Source organism: Macrotis lagotis, chromosome 4 (assembly GCF_037893015.1).
Source record: "Macrotis lagotis isolate mMagLag1 chromosome 4, bilby.v1.9.chrom.fasta, whole genome shotgun sequence".
Taxonomy (NCBI): Eukaryota; Metazoa; Chordata; class Mammalia; order Peramelemorphia; family Peramelidae; genus Macrotis; species Macrotis lagotis.
In genome coordinates, this window is record NC_133661.1 from 129,207,458 (window position 1) to 129,231,183 (window position 23,726).

Sequence of the window (23,726 nt, forward strand, 5' to 3'; positions counted from 1 at the left end):
AGGCAATGTGGTTAAGTGGCTTGCCCAAGTTTCTATCCACTGCACCACCTAGCCACCCTAGTCACTTTACATTTTTGAGAATGTTTGGTTCTATCTAGTTCTTTCCCCCACTCTAAACAGTTTTCTTTACATCATTTCGAACATTCTGAGTTTCCTTAATTAATCTGGTTCTGGCAAATTACTAAGGTCTCTCATCTTGGCCACCATCTTCTGGACCTAATACAACTTAGAAATACCCTCTTATGAAAGAGGAGGATTTGTGAAGGAGAGGAGAAATGGTGGAGCAAATTGAACATTAAAAATCTATAACCAATGAGAAGGCAAAATATTTTAGAAAACAAGTACATTTCCCCAGGAACTTCTAGCCCCAATTTGATCAATGATTCTGCAACACTGAATCATTTTTAATTTAATGCTTCTGGGAAGTAGGGGGAAAAACCATCAACTATAGGCACAGTTGGCAAGAGCTGAGTATTAGCATTTGGCAGCATTTATTATCACTGTTTATGGTGATATAAATTAGGTTTATACTGATATAATTAATAACCCCAAATTTAGATATAATAAATAGCAATACTTATTCGGAACTGCAATATCTAAAGAAGGCAAGCATAACACTCAAAGTGCTGACTCCCTAGTAAAAAAGCAATGGTGGAAATTGGAACTGGGAGTGAAGAGTGAATATAGAGGAAGCCCCTGGGAATGTAATTCCTGTACCTCTTAGTCCCAGTACTATGCAAATCATTTAACAGGATGTAAATGACTTAGCAGCAAAATAAACAAAATTCCCACAGCAAATCATTTTACATTTCTATCACCATGAATAAATTTGTGAGCAAGGTTGAGCATGTGGTGTTTTCATCACTGATTGTGGTCTTCTCCTTATCATAAACTATCTCCTCTCTTCCTTTCTCCCAGAGAAATATTTCAGATTGTCAAGAAAGACCCTATGAGGACCAGGATTTTGAGAACCGATGATTTATACATTTGCAGTAGGGTGTTTAAATCCAGAAGAGGAAATGATTTGCGTTTCTATTTTATTATAATTTAGTAAAATATGTACCTGCATTAAGTTTTGGAAAATTGTAAACTACTTCCAAATGTAGAGTCAAAATAACTTTATGCTTTCTCCTTTAATTGTCTGAGAGAGGTCATCTTCACACTCAAAATTAACCAATCTTCTACAGTTTATCCAAGTTTTTCTTTTAAAAAAAGGTAAAGAGAAGAAAGGTTTGTGCCTGGGCCCCACTAGCCTCTTCTGGATTCACAAAGTTCAACAATACAATCCCTGTTGTTCTAGAAGTGTGTGGCAAACTGGGGAGCTCCCATGTGGCACTTTAGTTCTATTTTTTTATACATGAAGTAATGAAAGCAAAAGTGAGATAACTGAATTTGCCAAGTGCATCTGCTAGTAAACCAGTGGTAAAATTAAAATTGAAATTTGAGTTCTGAACACCCAATCTATGACTCTGGTCTCCTGGGGAATAACATTTCTCAGATGAAAAAAAACAGTCTCTGTTCTCCAAGGACCATACCACTCCATTCCAGGAGATTCAAAATAACATCAGGTAATTAAAACAAATTTAATAAACATCCTCTGTTTTGATTCCCAGGGAAGCTAAATTTCATGTTAAATAGGAATAGAAATCTGGCATCATTTAAGGAATAGATTCCTGGGAGAATAAATATTTCCATGTACTTTCAACTCCATTGCTATATATCATATCCCCTAAAGCTCCAGAAGAAAAGTTTAGGTCCAAGGATGTAGAAAGAGAGACAGGGGAAGACTCAGAAGGCATCTTAAGTTGTTCTTTTAAAATTTTTACACATTTCAGGCAGCATTTCTTCCAAGAATATAATCACATTACTGCAGTTCTGTCTGTACGAGGGGTACAGAAAATGCCAGGAACTTTCACATCATATTAGCCAAAGTCAACCCATAGGCTGTGCTCAGCTTGTTACCCCACAAGCTCCCAGAGTGTTAATACATAGTACCCCACTGGCTTACAACACAGCCCTGCAGGACTAGAGGGTACCACGCAGATCTGGAAAGAGGCTGGCCACATGGAAGCCATCCTGCCTCTCCCTTGCCTCCTTTCCTTCTTCCTTCATTTGTCTCCTCCCTCTTCTTGTTTGCCAATAATTGTAGTGTCTCTGCAGCTATCTTCAGAAGGAACTCCACATGGGGGAGGGAGGGAAATGGAGGAAGGAAAGGGAGAGGCAGCACTTGGTAGGTTCTGAAGCCAAATAGGGAATGGGGAGTCAGAAGACTGGTGAAGCTTTTAACCACATGATCTAACATGAGCCTTAGAAGAGTAAATCTATCCAACTTGGAAGGATTTTCAAGTACTTGGCTCATTAAAAAATGTGTGCCTGATGAGAGATATGAATACTTAGAAGAACCTTAAGTCAGTTTCCCTGATGGACTCTTCAACAAGACTTCCAAATGGCACCAATGTGACTTAAAATGAAGGTAAAACGAGGAGAGAATGGGAGGAGGTGAAAAAAGGATAGTTGATCCTCAAACATATTCAGTCTTCATTCAATTTCCACTGGAATTAATTCAATTTTTTTTCTACAAATATCATCTGTCCTAAGGCATCCTCTCTGCATGAATTTGAGTTGGGTATGGAGCACAATGCTATGTACATAGCAGGTAATTTCCAACACATATTAATCAAGTAATGACAGGGTCTTTGCACACTGGGGAGTGTCATACTAAAATGCGCTATGTTGATGCAGACTTGCATGAGAAAAAAAGATATAAAATGATCCATGTGCAATAAGAAGTTTTTTATTCAAAAAGTTAAGAGAAGAGAATGAAGTTCATCTAATAAATGTATTTTTCCCTCATTTGATTTATCCTTTTATGGTATAAGCACATCCAAATTGAAGGATTTGCATTTGACCTGAGATTCTGGAACTCAAGGAAAACCTGACTGAAATTTCCCAAAAAAATTCAGATTCCCATGAAATTGTGTACCTGAGATACAGAATGATTGTATCAGCATGGTGACAGGGACTTGGAGGGAGAAAAAGGGGTTGTGTATGAAGAGGTCAAAGGATGCAGATCTTGGAAGGTGAAGAAGGAAGCAGCAATAGGATTGACTAAATAGTATGGATGCTGAACACAAGATCTGGGAAGAAAAGACAAATGCAGGAAAAAGCAGACTGAGACGGAGACAGAAGTAGACTGAGACATAGAGAGCTAGAATCGACAACATTCTGTAACTAAGAAAATGGAATGAGATACAGAAGCTCCAAGAAGCGATGTTCCTAAGATTAAACATTTAATATTATTGTTGGGTTGCTTTTCGTCACTCTATATGACTATTTGGAATTTTCCTAGCAAAGAGTTGTCATTTCCTTCCCAAGTTCATTTTACAGATGAGGAAACTGAGACAAAAAGAGATTAAATGACTTTTCTCAGCATCACACAGCTAGTAAGTGCCTCGAAGCTGAATTTGTACTCAAGTCTTTCTGACATCAGGATAAATACTCTATGTACTCTATTTCACAATCAGTTTGATTATGAAAGATATTTTCTATGCCCTTTCTATTTTCTTGAGTAAGTCCTGGAGTCCTTCCCCCTTTTTTCATTCCACAATTAAATACTAGTCCACTGCAAACATGCTCTTAGTATTTTGATAATTGTTTTGTTCTCTTTTGTTTTGTTTTGACTTGTAAAACGCATGTCCTTTGTCTAGTCTTTTCTCTCAGTGCTAACTGAATTCAGATGATTTTAGAGACTTTTGGCTAAGTTGATTAGGAGTTTAAACCAATTGAAGTAAATTTATAATCCAAATATTTTACATTGAAAGCAAAATTCCTCAGATTCGAGTATTGAATGCCATGAAAGTTGCTCGCTACATTCTAATTTCTACTATATTTCTGTGTAAACTATTATTCATACTAAATTTCAAGTTCCTTGAAGTCAAAAAGAATATTGTTATTTGCCTTTTCCACAATGCCTAGCTCTATATATTATAGAAAGCACATAGTTAAGAAATGTTTACAAATGCATGAATAAATAAATTTGTGTATAACATGAGTATGATCTGATTGAAGGATAATTGAAGTTAGGAGAACTGGGTTAAAGCTCTGATGGTAATTTTGGACTGTGACCCCTATATAAATCATTTAAGGATTCCAAGATGTTTTCTTACCTGTAAACTGGAGATAAGAACACCTTTTTTATATACTTCACTAGTTTTCTTCTGAAGATAAAATGACATGATGTACATCACAATGTTTTTTTTAATAAATTTTATTTAATTTTCAGTTCTAAATTCTTTCCCACCTCCTGCCTCAATCTCTACCCATTAGAAAATCTCTTATGATATGAAATCATGCAAAATGAATTTCCATATTAGCCATATCATATTCAGGAGCAGGGGAAGCAATAAAAAGAAAAAATAAATAAGATTCAATCTGTAATGAGTTCATAAGTTCTCTATCTATAGAAGGATAGCATTTTTTATCATGAGTCCTGTGGAACTGTGGTGGACCATGGCAGTGATCAAAGGTACTAAGTCTTTCACAGTTATCATTATAATGTTGCTCATATCAGTTCATATAAGCTTTAACATTTGTTCTAAAGCTATCTCATTTATTTCTTATGTTAAAAATATTATTACATCACATTCCTATACATAACTTGATCAGACATTTCCTAATTCATAGGGACTCTCTTCAGTTTCCAATTCTTTGCCATGATAAAAAGAGGTGCTATAAATATTTTTGTACATATGAGTCCCTGTCCTCTATCATTAATCTCTTAGGGTATTGGACTAATAGCAGTATCACTGGGTCAAAGGGTATGAACACTTTAATAACTTTTATGCATAGTTAAAAATTGTTTTACAGAATAGTTTGACAAATTTACAATTCCATTAAGTGTACCTGTTTTACAAAATGGTTTGACAAATTCACTGTTCCACCAATGGACCTATTTTTCTCACATGACTTCTAGCATTTTCCTTTTTCTTTCATTGTCAATCTGATGGATATGCAAAGGTTCCTTAAAGTTGTTTTAATTTGCATTTCTCTAAATTGGGGACTTAGAGCACTTTTCATAAGATTATTGAGTCTTAATAACTTTACATAATTGGAATAATTCACTTGACTGTGATCCTCTCTATCTTTTCTTAGGTCAGAAATCTTTCCCTAATCATAGATGTGATAGGTAATTTCTTCCATTATTACATAATCTGCTTATAATATCACTATGTCTAAATCTTATATCCATTGTTTACTTATCTCATGTGAGATGTTGGTCTATAACAAATCATACCAATTTGACCAGTAGTATTTATCAAATAGTGAATTACTGACCTGGTAACTGAGATCTTTGAGTTTAACAAATGCTAGTTTACTGTGCTCATTATTTTCTGTATATTGTGGATCTAATTTGTTCCATTGAATAACTTCTATATTTCTTATTTGGTACCAAATTGTTTTTGGTGATTAAAACATTATAGTATAATTTGAGACCTATTAGTACTAGGTGCCCTTCATTTTTTCCTCATGAAGTCTTTTGCAATTCTTGTCCTTTTATTTGAGTATGGTCCTGAATAAGTAAGTAAATACAATTTAGATACTACTGTCATTTTTATGGCATTGACTTAGTCAATGAGCAAATAGTATTTCTACAGATATTTAAATCTGTCTCATTTATGTGAAACATTTTGCATTTGTTTTTCAACTAATTTCTATGTGTGTCTTGGCAGGCAAAATTTTAATTCCTTTATATTATTCCTAGTAATTTTAAATGGAATTCATTTTTCTTTCTCTTCCTCCTGGGATTTGTTAGTAATATACAGAAATGATGATGATTTATGTGGGTTTCCTCTGTATCCTGTAGCTTTGCTGACACTGCTAATTGTTTCAACTTTTTTTTTTTAAGTTGACTCTCTAGGGTTCTCTAAGTAAATAATTATATCATTTGCAAAAAAAAAAAAATGTAGTTTTGGTTCCGCATTGCCTGTGCTTATTCTTTCAATTTCTTTTCCTTGTTTTATTTCTACAGTTAGTATTTGTAATATTAAATTTAATAAAAATGGTAATGATGGGCATCCTTAATTACACCTTAGATATTATTTGAAAGGCTTCTGGTTCAACCCCATTATACATAATGCTTGCTCCTAATTTTAAATAGATACTACTTCTCATTTTGAGGAAAGATTTATTATTCCCATGCTTTCTAATGTTTGGATTTTTTTTAATAGGAATAGATTTATTTTTGTCAAAAACTTTTTTCTGCATCTATTGAAGTAATCATATGATTCTTTTTGAAGTTTCTTTATTATTGATATTGTTAATTTTGTTTGCAGTTTTCCTAATGCTGAATTAGTTCTGCATTCCATATATATATATATATATATATATATATATATATATATATATATATATATAATATCCATCCTCGTCATAATCTTTGTGACATACTGTTGAAATTTCATTGTTAGTATTTTTTTTAATTTGTATCAACATTCATTAGGATAATTGGTATATAATTTTCTTTCTCTGATTTGACTCTCCCTGACTTAGGCATCAATATTATATTTCTGTATTAAAAGGACCTTGGTACAATTCTTTTACCCATTTTCTCAAACTATTTATCTACTATTGGAATAAATTCTTTTGTAAACATTTGATAGAATTCACCTATAAATCTATTTGGCTTTTATTGCTTTACTTATGGGACTCTATGGTTCATTCAATTTATTTTTGGAATATAAGTTTCTTTCAGTATTTTGTTTCCTATTCTAATAATCTGGAAAACATATTTTTATAAATAAATATTTTAATCTATTTTATTAGCTTTCTTGGCATATAGTTGGAACAAAACTATTCCTAATAATTATTTTTATTTCATCTTCCTTGGACGGGATTTCACTATTTCATTTTTTATATTGGTAACTTGGGTTTCTTCTTTATTTTTAACCAAATCGAGCAAGGTTTATCTATTTAACAATTTTTAAACAACTGAATTTTATTTAATAATTATTTTTTTACTTTAAATTTTAATAATTCTTGCTTTTTTAAGATTTCTGTTGTATATTAAACAGTGTTTAATTTATTTTTTCTATTTTTTTGTTGCATGTCCAATTTGTTGATCTGTGTTTGCTCTCTCTTAGTGATTAAACATTTAGAAATGTAAAATTTTCTTTAAAAAAGGCTTTGGCTGAAATCAAAATATAATGTTATATTGTTTCATTATTATCATTATCTTTAATTAAGTTATTATTTATATGACTTTTTTCTTAGACTCATTCTTTCTTTAGGATTAAGTTATACAGCTTCAATTAATTTTAATCTATGTTTCAAAAGACTTTGGTTGAATAAAATTTTATTGAATTATGGTTAGAAAAAAAATTTTAAACTTCTGTTTTTCTTCATTTTTACCTTAATGCATAGTCAATTTTTGTAAAAGTGTCTTGTGCAACTACAAAATAGGAATACTATTTTATATTCCCATTTAATATTTTTCAGAGGTTTAGCATACTAACTTTTCTAAAATTCTATTCATATCTTTAATTTCTTTGATGTTGATTTCATGATTAAATTTATCCAGGTCTGAGAGAGATAAATTGAAGTCTCCCACTATTAAAGTCTTAGTATTTCTGTGTATAATTCATTAACTTTTTTTCAAAAATTTGAATACTATGCCATTTGGTGAAGTACTGATAATAATTCAATATTTGTTAAACTTTTTAACAAAATTTTGTTTTGCTGTTCATTTCTTTTAATTGGTCTATTTTTTCCCTAATCTGAGATTGTGATTGCAACCCTTCAATTGAACCATGAAATAGTCTATTCCTGTGTCTTATTTTAAGTATATGTGTATTATTCTGTTTCAAGTGTGTTTCTTTTTTTTTTTTAGCTTTTTTACAAGGCAAACGGAGTTAAGTGGCTTGCCCAAGGCCACACAGATAGGTAATTATTAAGTGTCTGAGACTAGATTTGGACCTAGGTACTCCTGACTCCAGTGCCGGTGCTTTAACCACTATGCCACCTAGCCATCCCCTCAAGTGTGTTTCTTAAACAAATTCTGGTTTCTAAACTTTTCCATCATCTTTCATTTAGGCATGAGTTCATTCCTATTATAGTCACAGTTATGATGTAGACTGTGTGTTTCCCTCCTTCCTATTCTCTTATATTTAACTTTCTCTTGATATTCTAACCCACCCCCCCAAGAGTATGTTTTATTTCTAAACCCTATCTTTCTTAATCTATTCCCCTGGAGCAACACTCCTCCCTCCCATTTTTCTTAAGCACTTTCACAGCTATTTCCCTGTTGGGCTAGATGAATTTCTATATCCAACTGTGTGTTGGAGTATTCTTTCCTTTTTGAACAAATTCAGATGGGAATGAAGTTCAAGAATTACCAGCTCCCCTACATTGATCCCTCTATCATATATATTCTCTATTGAATATTTTATGGGAGATAAATTCCCCATTCTTTTTCTCCTTACCCATTTCCCTTTCTCACTTTCTATTCTTCTTTTGAGATAATTCTAACAGAATAGATCAATACCTAGGCACTCTATCTTAATAGACTCCTTCTTCAAACCTTGTTAGTAATAAAGCTCTGAAGAATTAGATCATCTTATATAAAAATATAAATAGTTTAATCTTGTTTAGTTGGATTTTATTTCTTACTCATGTTTACCATATTATCCTGTGTCTCATGTTTGAATGTCGATTATTTTGCATTCAAATCTGTTGTTTCCATTAGAAATTATTTAAAATTTTTCTATTTCATTAAACATTCATTTATTATACAGTTTTTTTGCTGCATAGGTTACTTTTGGGTTTAATCCTAACTCCTTTGGTTCTGGAATATTTTAATCTAAGTATTCTACTCCTTTATAATTATAAGTGCTTAATCTTGTGTGATACTAATGATACTAATGATAGTCTGCTGTTTTATTACTTTCTTTCTTGATTCTAGCAGTACTTTCTCCTTGACATGGGAGCTTTCCCTTTCTTGACAGCTTTTGTATGGAATTGCTGTGTTGTAATCTGCTGTAAATTGTAATTCATGGGCTTATTTTTTCAATTTCAATTTTTCCTCTGCCCTCCAACTCTAATACATCTATATGCTTAATTACTGAAAATTTCTTAAAATATGATGTCTAGACTTCTATTTTGTTCAGTTTTCAGATAGTTTATTTTTTCTTAAATTATCTCTCTCCCAATCTTTTTTTCCAGTTTTCTTATACTTTCCTATATTTTGAATTTACTCTTATTTTCCCAGTCTTTTGACATGATTTTATAGTTTCTCAATGCCTCAGGGACCCATTAGCTTCCACTTGTCCTATTCTAATTTTTAAAGAATTATTTTATTCTTTGAGGTTTAGTACCTCTTTCACCATTGTTATAATTCTAGATTTTAAGGACTTATTTTCTTCAATATTGATTTGTGACTCTCTTATGGATATTGCTTCTCAATTACATTTAGTCATGTTAAACTCTTTAAGACTGCATTTTGGGGTTTTCTAAGCAAAGATATTAGTGTGGTTTACCATTTGCTTCTCCAAATCACTTTATAGAAGAGGAAACTAAGGACTTCTGACTAAGATGTCAGAGAGAAGCCAGGCACTATCTTAAGCTCTCCTGACTTTCCATAAGAACTAACATGAATTAACAGAATTTGGATCTACAAAACCCAGAGAAGAGCCTAAGAAAACATCTTCCAACAAGGTCTATCTCAGGGGAACATGGGCAAGTCAGGGACAGAGAGCAGAGAACCAGTATGAGGTGGTGGGGTGAGGCCAAGACGCTACTTTGAGAACAGAAACAGACACATTTACTGTGTAGGGGTGGGAGTGCTCCATCAAGACAGCTAGACATTGATCTGTTCAGTTTGGCTGATCTGGATGACCAGGGCTGCAAGCCCTGTGTTTTCAGTGAAGTCCCTGCCTTTCCAGTTTAGTCACCCCCTCCCCATTCCTCTAGGAGTAAGTGACTCATTACAGAACAAACACAGTAACAATCCCCCACCCATTTCCCCCAAGCTCAGGTGTGGGCAGCAGATCTCCCCCAGTGCTGATTGAGAATTAAGTAGATTAACAACATAGTCTGAGGGCCCAGTTCATGATGTTCAAGTATAATCCAGATTCTGCTGCTCCCCCTAGGGTCTGCCCCAGGCCAGGGAGTGGGCCACTAATCAAGGTCACAGACACTGAAAAAAGAATCTAGTCCGCTGTATTGGTAGGCCCACTTGGTATTACTAAACTCAGTGAGCAAAGCCTCTAGGGATTTCAACACCAAATGTCTGTGAACCAGCCCCTTCCCCAACACATAATCCTAGGAAAATGAATAAAAGCCAGTGGAAGGAGCTGGAAGAGTCCATCAAAATTTAGCTTGAAGCTACAGATCCTAACTCAGATTGAACTAGAACTTCAGAGGAGAATAAGAATTGGTCTCCAGCCCAGAAAGACTTCTTAGAAGAGATCATTTGGGAAAATTGGGAAAAGAAACACAGTAGAAAATTGTACTTTGCAAGAGAAATTATCATCTTGCAACAAGGAAAATTAAAATACAATTGGATGAGTGCAAAAAAGAAAATAATTCTCTCAAAACTGCAATTGGGCAAATGGAAAACTCCTTCAAAAATAGAACTGACCAATTGGAAAAGGAGTTGCAAAAGATAAATGGAAAAAAAAATTCTTCTCTAAAAAAAAAGATTGGAATCTGTGGAAACTAATGACTTCATGAGATAACAAGAATCTGTTAAACAAAACAAAAACAAAAAAAAATAGAAGAAAATGTAAAATACCTCATCAGCAAAACAACTGACCTGGAGAATAGATCCAAGAGACACAACTTAAGAATCATTGGGCTTCCTGAAAACACTGAAGAGAAAAAATGTCTAGGCCCAATACTTCAGAATATAGTGCATTAGAATTACACTGATATTATGGAACCAGAGGGAAAATAGTTACTGAAATAATACATTGATCCCCTCCTGAAAGGGATCTCAAAAGGAAAACACCAAGCAATATTGTGGCCAAATTCCAGAACTATCAGATAAAAGAGAAAATCTTACAAGCAGTCAGAAAAGAAGCAATTTAAATTACATGGAGCCACAGTTAGTATTAAACAGAACCTAGATACTTCAATATTAAAGGAATGAAGGGCCTGGATTAAGATATTCCAAAGAGCAAGGGAATTGACTGTTGGGCAAAATTGAGCCTTCTCTTCTAAAGGAAATGATGAATATTTAACAAAACAAGAGACTTCCAACTTTTCCTAATGAAAAGACCAGAGATAATAGAATATTTGGACTTCACACAGGAGACTCAGGAGATACCTGAAAGGTAAAAAAAAGGGAAAAGTAAAAATATCTTCTATCAAATAAGACAAAATGGGATATATCCCCATCTGGGAGAAAAATACTCATAATACTTGAGAATTGTAACTCATAGAGAGAATTTGCTTAGCCAAAAGTAATGGCTTTCCCATGACTCTGATAGAATGATATAAATATAATATCAAAAAGGGAGGGGACAGTAAAGAGATAGAAAGATGGCAAAGATTGAATTGAGCAATTTAGCACATTATATTATATGAAAATGTACAAAGGAATTATTTTAACAAAGGGGAAGAAGGGAGGAGGTGAGAACAAGTTGAATCTTACTCATATCAGATTTGCCTCACAGAAAGATTAACACACATACATTCAGTTAAGTTTAGAAACTTACCTCATCTTTCATGTATTAAGAGGGGAGAATGGGGAGGGGGAGGAAAAGAGGAACTGACAGAAAGAAGAAGGGGAAAAGAGAAAGGGTAAAGAAAGGGGAGATGGGTGGGACAAAAGGGGCAAACACAATGAAGGGAGTGGTATTCAGAAGAAAAATGCTGGGAAATTGGGATAAGGTGAAAAAGGAGAAAAATACAGAGGGAAGATAACATGGAGAGCAATAAAGATTTATTAATTATAAATTTGAATGTGAAGGGGATGAACTCTCACATAAAACATGAGCAGGTCAGAGAGTGGATTAAAAACCAGAATCCTACAATAGGCTGAGCAGAATATATTATGCTTTGATGAAATGAAAAAAGGCAGGGGTGGCAATCCTTACCTCAGACAAAGCAAATGCAAAAATAGATCTCATTAAAAGGGATAAGGAAGAAACTATATCCTCCTAAAAGGTACCATAAACAATGAAGCAATTTCAATACTAAATATGTATGCACCAAACAGCATAGCAACTGAATTCTTAGAGAAGAAGCTGAATAAGTTATAGGAAGTCATAAATAGCAAAACTCCGCAGGTGGAAGACTTGAACCTTCCTCTATCAGAATTAGATAAATCTAACCATGAAATAAACAAGAAGGAAGGTAAGGAGGTAAATATAATGTTGGAAAACATAGACATGATCAACTTTTGGAGAAAACTGAATGGGGATAGAAAGGAATATACTTTTCCTTTTCTGTAGTATAATTGACCATGTACTATGGCATAATTATCTAATAATCAATGCAGAAAGTCAGAAATAGTGAATATTTCCTTTTCAGATTATAATTCAATAAAAATCACATGCAATGGATCAGAGGAAAGATAGAACTAAAACTAATTGGAATCCAAATAAACTCACTTTAAAGAATCAAAGGATCAAACAACAAATTATAGAAAGTATTAATGATTTCATCCTAGGTAATGATAATAATGAGCCAACATATCAAAACTTATTGGGATACAGCCAGTGCACTTATTAGGGGATATATTATATCTCTAAATATTTACATTAATAAAATAGAGAGAGAGAGAGAGAGAGAGAGAGAGAGAGAGAGAGGAAATGAATAAACTAAGAATGAAACTAAAAAAATTAGAGAAAGAACAAATTTAAAACTCCAATTAAATACCAAATTAAAAATTCTAAAAATTAAAGAAGAGATTAATAAAACTGAAAGCAAGAAAAAGTATTGAACTAATAAAAAAGCAAGAATTGGTTTTATGAAAAGACTAATAAAATAGATAGAACCTTGTTTAATTTGATTTAAAAAAAGAAGAAAAACAAATTACTTGTATCAAAAATGAAAAAGGTAGACTCATCACCAATGAGGAGGAAATTAAAGTAATAATTCAGTTATATTGTCCAACTATATGCCAATAACTTTGATAATCTAAGTGAAATGGATGAATATTTCCAAAATAAAAGTTGCCCAGGTTAAGAGGAAATTAATTACCTAAATAACCATATCTCAGAAAAAGAAATTCAACAAGTCATCAATGAACTCCCTATGAAAAAATCTCCAAGGCCAGATGGATTCATAAGTGAATTCTGTCAAACAATGAAGGAACAATCCATTCCAATTCTAACTAATGCTTTGGGAAAATAGATAAGGAAGATACTCTGACTATTTCCTTCTATGACACCAATATGGTGCTGATATCTAACTTGGGAAGAGTCAAAACAATTAAAGAAAATTATAGACCTATCTCCCTAATGAATATAGATGAAAAAATTTTAAATAAAATCTTAGTAAAGTGATTACAGCAAGTTTTCACTAGGATAATACACTATGACCAAGCAGGATTTATCCCAGGATTGCTGAGTTGGTTCAATATTAGAAAAACTGTTAGTATAATTAACTATATATCAATAACAAACCTATCAGAAATCATTTGAGATGCTGGAAAAGCCTTTGACAAAATACGACACCCATTCCTACTAAAAACAGTAGAGTGTAGGAATAAATGGTTTTTTCCTTAGAATAATAAGCAGTATCTATCTGAAACCATCAACAAGCATTATATGCAATGGGCATAGGCTTGACGATTCCCAATAAGATCGGGGTGAAACAAGGATGTCTGTTATCACTACTGCTATTTAATATTGTGCTAGAAATGATTGTTTCAGCAATAAGAGAAGAAAAAGAAATTGAAGGAATGCAAATTGGGAAGGAAGAAACAAAACTCTCACTCTTTGTAGACGGATAAACCCCATAAATTCTCAGCAAGATACAGCAGCAAGAGTTAAAGAGAAATTCCATCCAAAGTAACATCAAATAATATAAAATACTTGGGAGTCTACCTGCCAAGGCAGACTCATAAACTCTATGAAAAATAACTATAAAACACTTAGAAATAAAACTCTCTATCTCTGCAGATAACATGATGGTGTACCTAGAGAATCCAAAAAAAAAATCATCTTAAAAACTACTAGAAATAATTAGTAACTTAAAGCCAAGTTGCAGGATATAAAATAAACCTTCAGAAATCCTCATCATTTCTACATATGACTAACAAGCTGCAGTAGAAAAAGCTAGAAAGAGAAATTCCATTCATAATAACTCCACACAATATAAATTACTTGGGAGTTTACCTGCCAAGGCAGAATCAGAAACTTTTTGAAAACAATTAAAAACACTTCTCATACAAACAAATTCAGATTTAAATAACTAGGTAAATATCAAGTGCTCATGGATAGGTGAAGAAAATATAATAAAAATGACAATTTTACCAAAATTGGACTACTTATTTAGTGCCCTACCAATCAAAATTCCAAAAAAATACTTTTATGAGTTAGAAAAAATTATAAGAAAATTCATATGGAGAAATAAAAAGTCAAGAATTTCCAGGGATTTAATGAAAGAAATTGCAAAAGAAGGTGGCTACCAGATCTAAAATTATATTATAAAGCATTAGTCATCAAAACTGCCTGGTATTGGCTAAGAAATAGAGTGGTAGATCAATGAAATAGACTAGTAGTAAATGATTATAGTAATCTGCTGTTTGATAAACCCAGAGTGTCCAGCTATTAGGATAAAAACTCTCTCTTTGATAAAAACTGTTGGGAAAATTGGAAGTTGGTATGGCATAAACTTGGATTAAACTAACACCTCGCACCATATACCAAGAAAAGATAAAAATGGATAGAGGATTTAGACATAAAAAACAATATTATCAACAAACTAGGAGATCAAGGAATAGTTTACCTGTCACATCAATGGAAAAGGAAGCAATTTATGAGCAAGAAAGAATTGGAGAATGTCATTAAACACAAATTAGATAATTTTGATTACATTAAATTAAAAACTTTTACACATACAAAAGCACTATAACCAAGATCAAAAGAATTTTAGTAAATTGGGAAAGAATTTTCACGACTAGTATTTCTGGCAAAGGACTCATTTCTAAAATATACAGAGAACTAAGTCAATTTAAAAAAAGCATGCCATTCCCCAATTGACAAATGGTCAAAGGATATGCAAAGGCAATTTATAGATGAGGAAATCAAAGTGATTCATAGTCATACAAAATATTGCTCTAAATCACTAATAATTAGAGAAATTCAAATTAAAGCATATCTGAGATACCACCACACCTCTCTCAGATGGGTCAATATGACCTGAAAGGAAAATGATCAATGTTGGAAGAGATGTGGCAAATCTGGGGAATTAATGCAGTGTTGGAGTTGTGAACTCATCCAACCTTTCTGGAGAGAAATTTGGAACTACACCCAAAGGGCAACAAAAATATGCATACCATTTCATCCAGCTACTGGGTAATGTGTCTATACCCTGAAGAGATAATGAAAAAGCATAAAAACATCATTTGTACAAAAATAGTCATAGCAGCTCTGCTTGTGGTGACAAAAATGGAAATCAAGAGGATGTCCATCAATTGGGGAATGACTTAATATACTGTAATATATGTATGTGATGGAACACTATTGTTCTATGAGAAACTAGCAGATATGTGAATTCAGGAAAACCTGGAAGGATTTGTATAAATTGATGCTGAGCAAGATGTACAGAACCAGAACACTGTACACCCTAACAGCAACATAGGGGTGATGATCAAACTTAATGGACTTGTTCATTCCATCAGTGCATCAATCAGGCACAATTCTGGAGTATCTGCGATGGAGAATACCATCTGTATGCAGAAAAAGAATTGTGGAGTTTGAACAAAGACTAAAGACTATTATATTTAATTTAAAAAAAACACTTATTATATAATTTTGCCTCTTTTATATTTTATTTTTCTTCCTTAAGGATATGATTTCTCTCTCATCACATTCAACTTAGATCAATGTATACCATGGAAACAATGTAAAGACTAGCATACTGTCTTCTGTGGTGGTGGGGGAAGTGAGGTTAGGGAAAAAATTGTAAAATTCAAAATAAATAAATTATTTTTTAAAAAAAATTATCAATTTGCCTTCTTTTGGGGGATAAGGGGGAGAGGGAAGGGAGGGTGGGGGAAAATTGCAAAATTCAAAACCTTAAATTAAAATGATAGGTAGAAACTACCATCATAAACAATTGGAAAATAAAATATTAATTTTAAAAAGAGGAAACTAAGGCCAATGGGGTTCAATGACTTGCCTAAAGTTATTAAGTGTCTGATGATTGATTTGAACTCAAGTTTTGCTGACTTCAGAGCCAGCATGTTTTCCATTGCCCCATCAACTACTCTGGCTAGTATCTGAATATAGATTTGAACTCAGGAGATGAGTCTTCCTGACTTCAGTTTCTTATTCTATTCACTGCACCACCTATTTAACCACAGAACCCCTTTAACAGTTACCAAATTTTTATTTTCATATTTTTTGTAGAGATCTCATTTCTTTCCCAATTTTCTCTATCATTCTTGCTTGAATTTTTAAATATTTTTTCCTCTTTTTAAAAATATCTTATCTCTTCTAGAATTTTTTCTTAGACTTATATTCAAACTGCATTTTTCTTCAGTATTGATTTGTGATTCTTTTGTGAATGTTGTTTCTCAATTGCATTTAATCATTTTCAATTCTATGACCCCATTTTGGAGTTTTCTTAGCAAAGATATTGTTGTTTTTATATGTTTTCAAGTCACTGTCATTTTCTGAGTTTGTGTCTTGAGTTTCTATGTCATCATAGTAACTTTTCATTACTGTTTGTTTATTTCCCCAGCCTATTTATTAACTTTATATTTTATGCTAGTATTGAACTCTATTAACTTCTCAGTGAATTCTCATATTCTGTTGTTTTTGCCCTACTGTTTTCACATTGGGAATATGTAAGTTTTCAATACATACAATGTGGTATGATCTGAGGAGAACTGTGTTCATTTTTCAGTTATTTTCCTCATTCCTCCATCCCAAATCCATTCTTGAGAGGAAATCGATAACAGTTGTGAGGAAAAATTTTCATGCATTAAATATTGGATTAGGCTCTGTTAAGAACATACTAAGTAGCCTTGGCCAAATTTCTTTGAAACTTTTTCTTTTAATTTTTTTTTGCAAGGAAAATGGGGTTAAGTGGCTTGCCCAAGGACACAACTAAATAATTATTAAAGCATTCAGTTTAGAGGAGAGTGCTATTTACTCTTACTTCTCCATTAACTAGTTGTGGTACCTTGATTGATGTTTTTCCTTCATTCTTGAAGAATACCATGATATCAGAGAGGTGATGCCATGACAAGCACATGAATTGGATTTGAATGTGGGTGGGAAAGGGGAGGCTGTACTAAATCACCAGTCTCATTTTCTTCTCCATATCTGCATCCAATGGTCAAATATGAAATAAGATGACTGGAGGTAGCCCTAGATGTGTGGCCATTAAGGTTAAATGACTTTGCCTAGGGTCACACAGCTAGATGTTGTTGAATTTGAACTCAGGTCCTCCAGACTCCAAGGCCAGTGCTCTCTATCCACTGTGCCACCTAATTGCCCTTATGGGGCATTAGAGAAGCCTCATAATCTCTCTAAGTCTCAGTTTATTTATCTGTAAAATAAGAGGGTTAAAAATAGATGGTCTGTAAATTCACTCTCAACTTGAAAAATATATTAGTTTATGATTTTGATGATCACAAAAGTAACAATGAAATCATAGCATAAATCAACAAACTTATTTTAACATTCTGAAGACCTAAATCAATCAGTGCTAATGGTGAAATTCCATGTATCCTGAGGCAGAGGAAATGACAATATATGAGTGGAAATTTTAACTTTAAAGTCAATAATTTATACCGTGACCTTGCTTTTAGATCATAAGATATCAAAAGCAGAAGACAATATGGGGGGAAGGAACACTCAATGGACGAAAAAACAGAAAGAATGAAACCCCAAACGCTTAGATAGAATTGCAATTCTTTCTTTCCCCACAATAACTTTTAACAGCTAATACAACTATCACACACACACACACACACACACACACACACACACAATCTTAATGTAATACACACTTATTCTTAATGTAAATAATTCAAGAATTAATGATTACATTGATACAGCTAATCTTCCCCCAAATAGGTCATTTTTGATAGATGTTACATACTGAGTATTCATCAGCCTGCAAACATTCTGCTCAATGACCCTCACTTAACATCTCCTCAGATCATATTCTATTGCCTAGGCTCATACAGTAATAGTCTTTTCATCTTGGTAGAATTCACCATTCTGTCATCAAATTCACCAATCTGACAATGACCCTTCCCAAACATATCAAATCACACTCTATTGGCCAGACCTGAGCTATTCCATCCTTGGAATAACTTTTCAGAGCTTGCCTTCCCCTGGCAAGGGGAACCTAAGATAACATGGTGAGATGCTAGAGTACGATTTATACAGAGAAGGATTATAGGTTGACTATTCTCAAACACTTGAGTATTTAGGCTGTAAACTCTATGAGTTGCCCTCCGAGGCTTTTCTCACTATGTAAAGTTAACAGTGTAATTGTGAGAAGAAAGCCTCACTCTTGAGAATGACCTACTTCAGCAGCCACGAGAACTTATTCTGTGTTGTCTAGGAGAGAAGAATATGAAAAAGATATTTGTCCAATATAATCTTGCCAATACTGTTGTCTTAATTTGTGACTTCTGTAATTTGACCACTGTGCTCAGATAATAGAACATACTGGTTTTCTATCAAAGGAGATTGCAAAAGTATCATTGCTAAAACTGAGTACCAAAAGTCTAGGTATGTTTCTTCATTTGTATTTAGGGGACATTTTGGGTTAAGATGAAAAGAAAAGTTGTCCTATAACTCTTTCATACAATATCCTGTCTACTCAGAGAGGAGAAATACATATGAAGTACTAACTACATCAACAGAGAGGGCATAAATGTGATTCTTTTTTATATAATAAAATGGAAATCAGAGAAATTATACATATCTCTGAGACATCAGAAACCTGGCATTGATATGCCTAAAACCCATAGTTATTTGAAAAAGATCAAGGATATTGTCCTGAGCCCAGTTGAATATATTCTCAGTCATGAGTGTATAGAGTCAGTCAAGACAGGTCTGAAAGATGGATCCAGTAAGATGTTACCATGGCAACATACAAAACTGCACAGGAAGAGGTGTCTGACTTACTTGCCATTGATGACACCATCTGGGTTCAGCATCGGGATGATCTTGAAAATAAAGCTTTCCCTCAGGAGTCCAGCAATGGGGTCACTGCTTACAAGGAACTCCAAGGTCCCCTTCATTACCCAGCTAGAATTGCTCTCTCCTGGGTGAACTCGGGCAACAATCACCTGATAAGGACGTTGTCCTGAAAATAAAACAAATAAATGGATGAATAAATGAATGAATGGAGAAGGAAGGGGAGAGGGAGAGGGAGAGGGAGAAGGAAAGGGAGACTGGGGGGGGGAGAATCCAAAATGACTTGGATTCTAGGGTCACAATGTTGCAACTATGACTATGATGGAGACATATACAGAGAGACAATTCCTAAAAACTTATATAGCCTAGATAATACTAGCACATATTCATAGAAACCTTTAAAAAATAGCAAGTTCTTTCTTCATAAAGAGAAAGACAGATTATACAATAATTCTTAAGACAAACAAAGGATTTTATACATGATTGAATTAAGGATGTAAAGCTAGAATGGATTTCACATATCATCCAGTATAACTTCTCATTTTATACTGTAAGGAAACTAAGACAAAGGAAGTAAAGCAATGAACAAATGTGACTCAGGTATTAGTTATCAGAAATGAGATTTGAATCTGAATTCTCTGACTGCAGAGTCAGTTACCTTTCCAGAGTAGGTTGTGATTTGCCTTGACAAATTCTTGGCAAAGCTAGGCTTTTTCCAACCTAGATCTCTAGATCCCCTAAAGTTCTTTCTAATACACCACATGGCCTTTTATGTATATACTTCTTATCCATATCTAGTCCCAGGGGCCATAGAGAATTAGAATAAGGTAGAAATCAACATGCAAGGTAATATCTATTATAAGACCTGCCTATGTATGAAAGGAAAGAGCTAGAATCTATCCTCTTATCTAGTAGTCATAATAATAGAACAATGGAAAAACTAATTTTAATATGATATGAAGAACATAACTTATTATATATATATATATATATATATATGAATACCACTTTGCCAACTTTGAAAGATGTACCTTATTATTATCCTTGCTAATAATAAAAATCATGTAATAGCTAATATGTATGTAGTAATTTTAGGTTTACAGATCATTTTAAATATCTATCTCATCTGAGCTTCACAAAACTGGAAACTTCTTGAGACAGATCAAGAATATTATCATGGGCCCAACTGAGTGTGTAGGGTCAGACAAGGTATATCTGAAATATGGATCCAAAGAGATATTAGAGGAGCTATTATTCTCACCATTTAACAGAAGAGAAAACTAAGGATGAGTCAAGTTAAGTGATTTACCCAAGCTCATATATTTAGAAAGTGTCTGAGACAGGCGGCTAGGTGGTGCGGTGGATAAAGCACCGGCCCTGGAGTCAGGAGTACCTGGGTTCAAATCCAGTCTCAGACCCTTAATAATTACCTAGATGTGTGGCCTTGGGCAAGCCACTTAATGGCATTGCCTTGCAAAAAAAAAACCTAAAAATAAAAAAAAGAAAGTGTCTGAGGCAGAATTTCAACTCCATTCTTTCTGACTCCAAGCTCAACATTAATTACTATTTTTATTATCTTTACTCCCATTCTCTCTTTATATTTCAGAAGAATTCAGATAAAAATAGTCTTGACATGGTCACATCCTACTATTGATGGGCAGATAGAGTCAGGAAGAACCTAGTTCAAATCCAATCCCAGGGGCTTATTAGCTGTGTGACCCTAGGAAAGTCACTTCATCTCGATGTGCCTCAATTTTCATTTCTGTAAAATGGGGATAACCCTAGAACCTAATTTCCAAGGTTGTTGAAAGGATGAAACAAGATAATAATTTCAGAGTGCTAATATTTATTTGTTTTTTTATTTTATATGAGTTTTATAAATTTACCCTTATTCTTGCTTCCCTTCCCCCCACTCCCCACCAAAGGCAATCTGTTAGTCTTTACATTGTTTCCATGGTAAGCACTGATCTAAGTAGAATGTGATGACAGAGAAATAATATCCTTAGGAAGAAAAATAAAGTATAAGAGATAGCAAAATTACATAATAATATAACGCATTTTTTCCTAAATTGAAGGTGATAGTCTTTGGTCTTTGGTCAAACTCCCCAACTCCCTCCCTGGATACAGATGGTATTCTCCATTGCAGATAGCCCAAAATTATCCCTGATTATTGCACTGATGGAATGAGTAAGTCCATCAGGGATGATCAACACCCCTATGTTGCTGTTAGGATGCACAACATTCTCCTGGTTCCGCTCATTCCACTCAGCACCAGTTCATGCAAATCCCTCCATGCTTCCCTGAATTCCCATCCCTCCTGGGGTTTCTGTCTCTTTTTTTGGTTAATATAACATTATTTATACATTACTAAAATATTCTTGTTTAAGAGTAAACATAATATGCCCTCCCCCACAAAAATGTAGAACTTCATGAGAAATAAAGTAAAAGAAAGAGAAAAAAATATGTGTTTCAATCTGCATTCTGATACCATCAGTGTTGTCTCAGGTGGATCACATTCTTTATCAAAAGTCCATCAGAGAAATTACTTGCATATTTTTCCACAGTTGCTGTTGCTGATTGTAATTCCCTCCATCCATTCCTCCTCACTACCATATATTACTTTTTCTCTCTCCTTTCACTGTGTCCCTCTTCTAAAATATGCTGTAGGGTAGCTGAGTGGTGCAGCAGACAGAGCACCAGTCCTGGGACCAATAGACCCAAAGCCCACATACCACCCCAGAGACCAGCAACCACCAGGCCCCTTGGTCCCAAACAGGCCACCCAATCCCAGTACCTTGCAAAAAAGTAAAAAAAAATAAAAGGTATTATATCTGATTATTCTCTCCTATGATCTACCCTCTCCTCTATCACCCACATCCACCCTTCCCTCCTCCCTATTCCCTTCTTTTTACTCTAGATGTCTATACCCTATTGAATGTGTATGCTCTTTCCTCTCTGAGTCATTTCTGATGAGAGTAAAGGTTCCCTCATTTCCCCTCACCTTTCCCCCATCTATATCATTGCAAAATAAATAACTTTTATATGAAATATCTTAGTCTATTCCACCTCTCCTTTCTCTTGTTCCCATTATATTTCTCTTTTAGCCATTGACTCCACTTTAATAATCTAATAGATCTTCAAATTCAGCTCTCTACTGTGCTTCATCTGTAAAACATCTTTCTACCTGCTCTATTAAATGTGAAGGTTCATATGAGCATTATCAGTATCATTTTTCTATGCATGAATACATGCAGTTCATCATCGTTAAGTCTCTTGTCATTTACCCTTCTCCTCCACTCTCTTTGCTTCACCTGAATCCTGTACTTGAAGGTCAAATTTTCTGTTCAGCTCTGGTCATTTTAACAGAAACATTTGAAATTCTCCTGTTTCACTGAAAGTACATCTTGTCCCCTGGAAGAAGATGTTCAGTTTTGCTGATTCTTGGTATCATTCTAAACTCTTTTGCCTTGTAGAATATTATATTCCAAGCCCTATGAGCCCTTAATGTAGTTGCTGCTAAGTCCTGTGTGATCCTGACTGCAGCTCCACAATATATGAATTGTGTCCTCCTGACTACTTGTAATATTTTCTCTTTGACTTGGGAGTTCTGGAACTTGGCTATAATATTCCTGGGGTTTTTTTTTGTATCTCTTTCCTGGGGAGATTGGTGGTTTCTCTCAGTTTCTATTTTGCCATCTGCTTCTAGGATATTGGAGCAATTTTTCTGTAGGAATTATTTAAAACTGAGGTCAAGGCTCTTTTCCTGATCATGGCTTTCAGGTAGCCCAATAATTTTTCAATTATCTTTTCTTAATCTGTCTTCCAGATCAGTTGTTTTTTCAATGAGATGTTTCACATTTTCTTCCAATTTTTCATTCTTTTGGTGTTGAAGTATTGTGTCTTGATTTCTCATAAAGTCATCAGCTTCCTTTAGCTCCATTCTACATATGAAGGATTTGTTTTCCTCAGAGAGTTTTTTTATCTTCTTTTCCATCTAGCCAATTCTGCTTTTTAAATCATTCTTCTCCTCAATATCTTTTTGAATTGTTTTGTCCATTTGACCTAAGCTGGTTTTTAACATGTTATTTTCTTCAGCATTTTTTTGGATCTCCTTGACTAAGCTGCTGACTTTTTTTTCATGTTTTTCCTGCATCTCTCTCATTTCTTTTCCCAATTTTTCTTCTATCTGCCTTACTTGATTTTCAAAATCTTTTTTTGAGTTCTTTTATAGCCTGAGCCCAACTTACATTTTTCTTGGAGTCTTTAGATGCAGAAGCTTGTACTTGCTCATCTTCAGATTCAGTATTTTGATCCTCCTTGAGATTATAGACAAAGTATTTGTCAATGGTCAGGTTACTTTTTTTTCTATTTATTCATTTCCCCAGCCTATGCCAG

General features: G+C 33.8%; 1 protein-coding gene across 4 annotated transcripts in view; it reads right to left on the reverse strand.

Moving 5' to 3' along the window:
* AGBL1 (AGBL carboxypeptidase 1) overlaps positions 1–23,726 on the reverse strand; it is a 1,019,050-nt gene that overhangs the window by 686,517 nt on the left and 308,807 nt on the right. For all 4 annotated transcript variants that reach the window (XM_074234136.1, XM_074234135.1, XM_074234137.1 and 1 more), the window contains one exon: positions 19,320–19,500. In XM_074234136.1, coding sequence (XP_074090237.1) covers positions 19,320–19,500 — 181 coding nt within the window. The remainder of the gene's footprint in view (positions 1–19,319; positions 19,501–23,726) is intronic.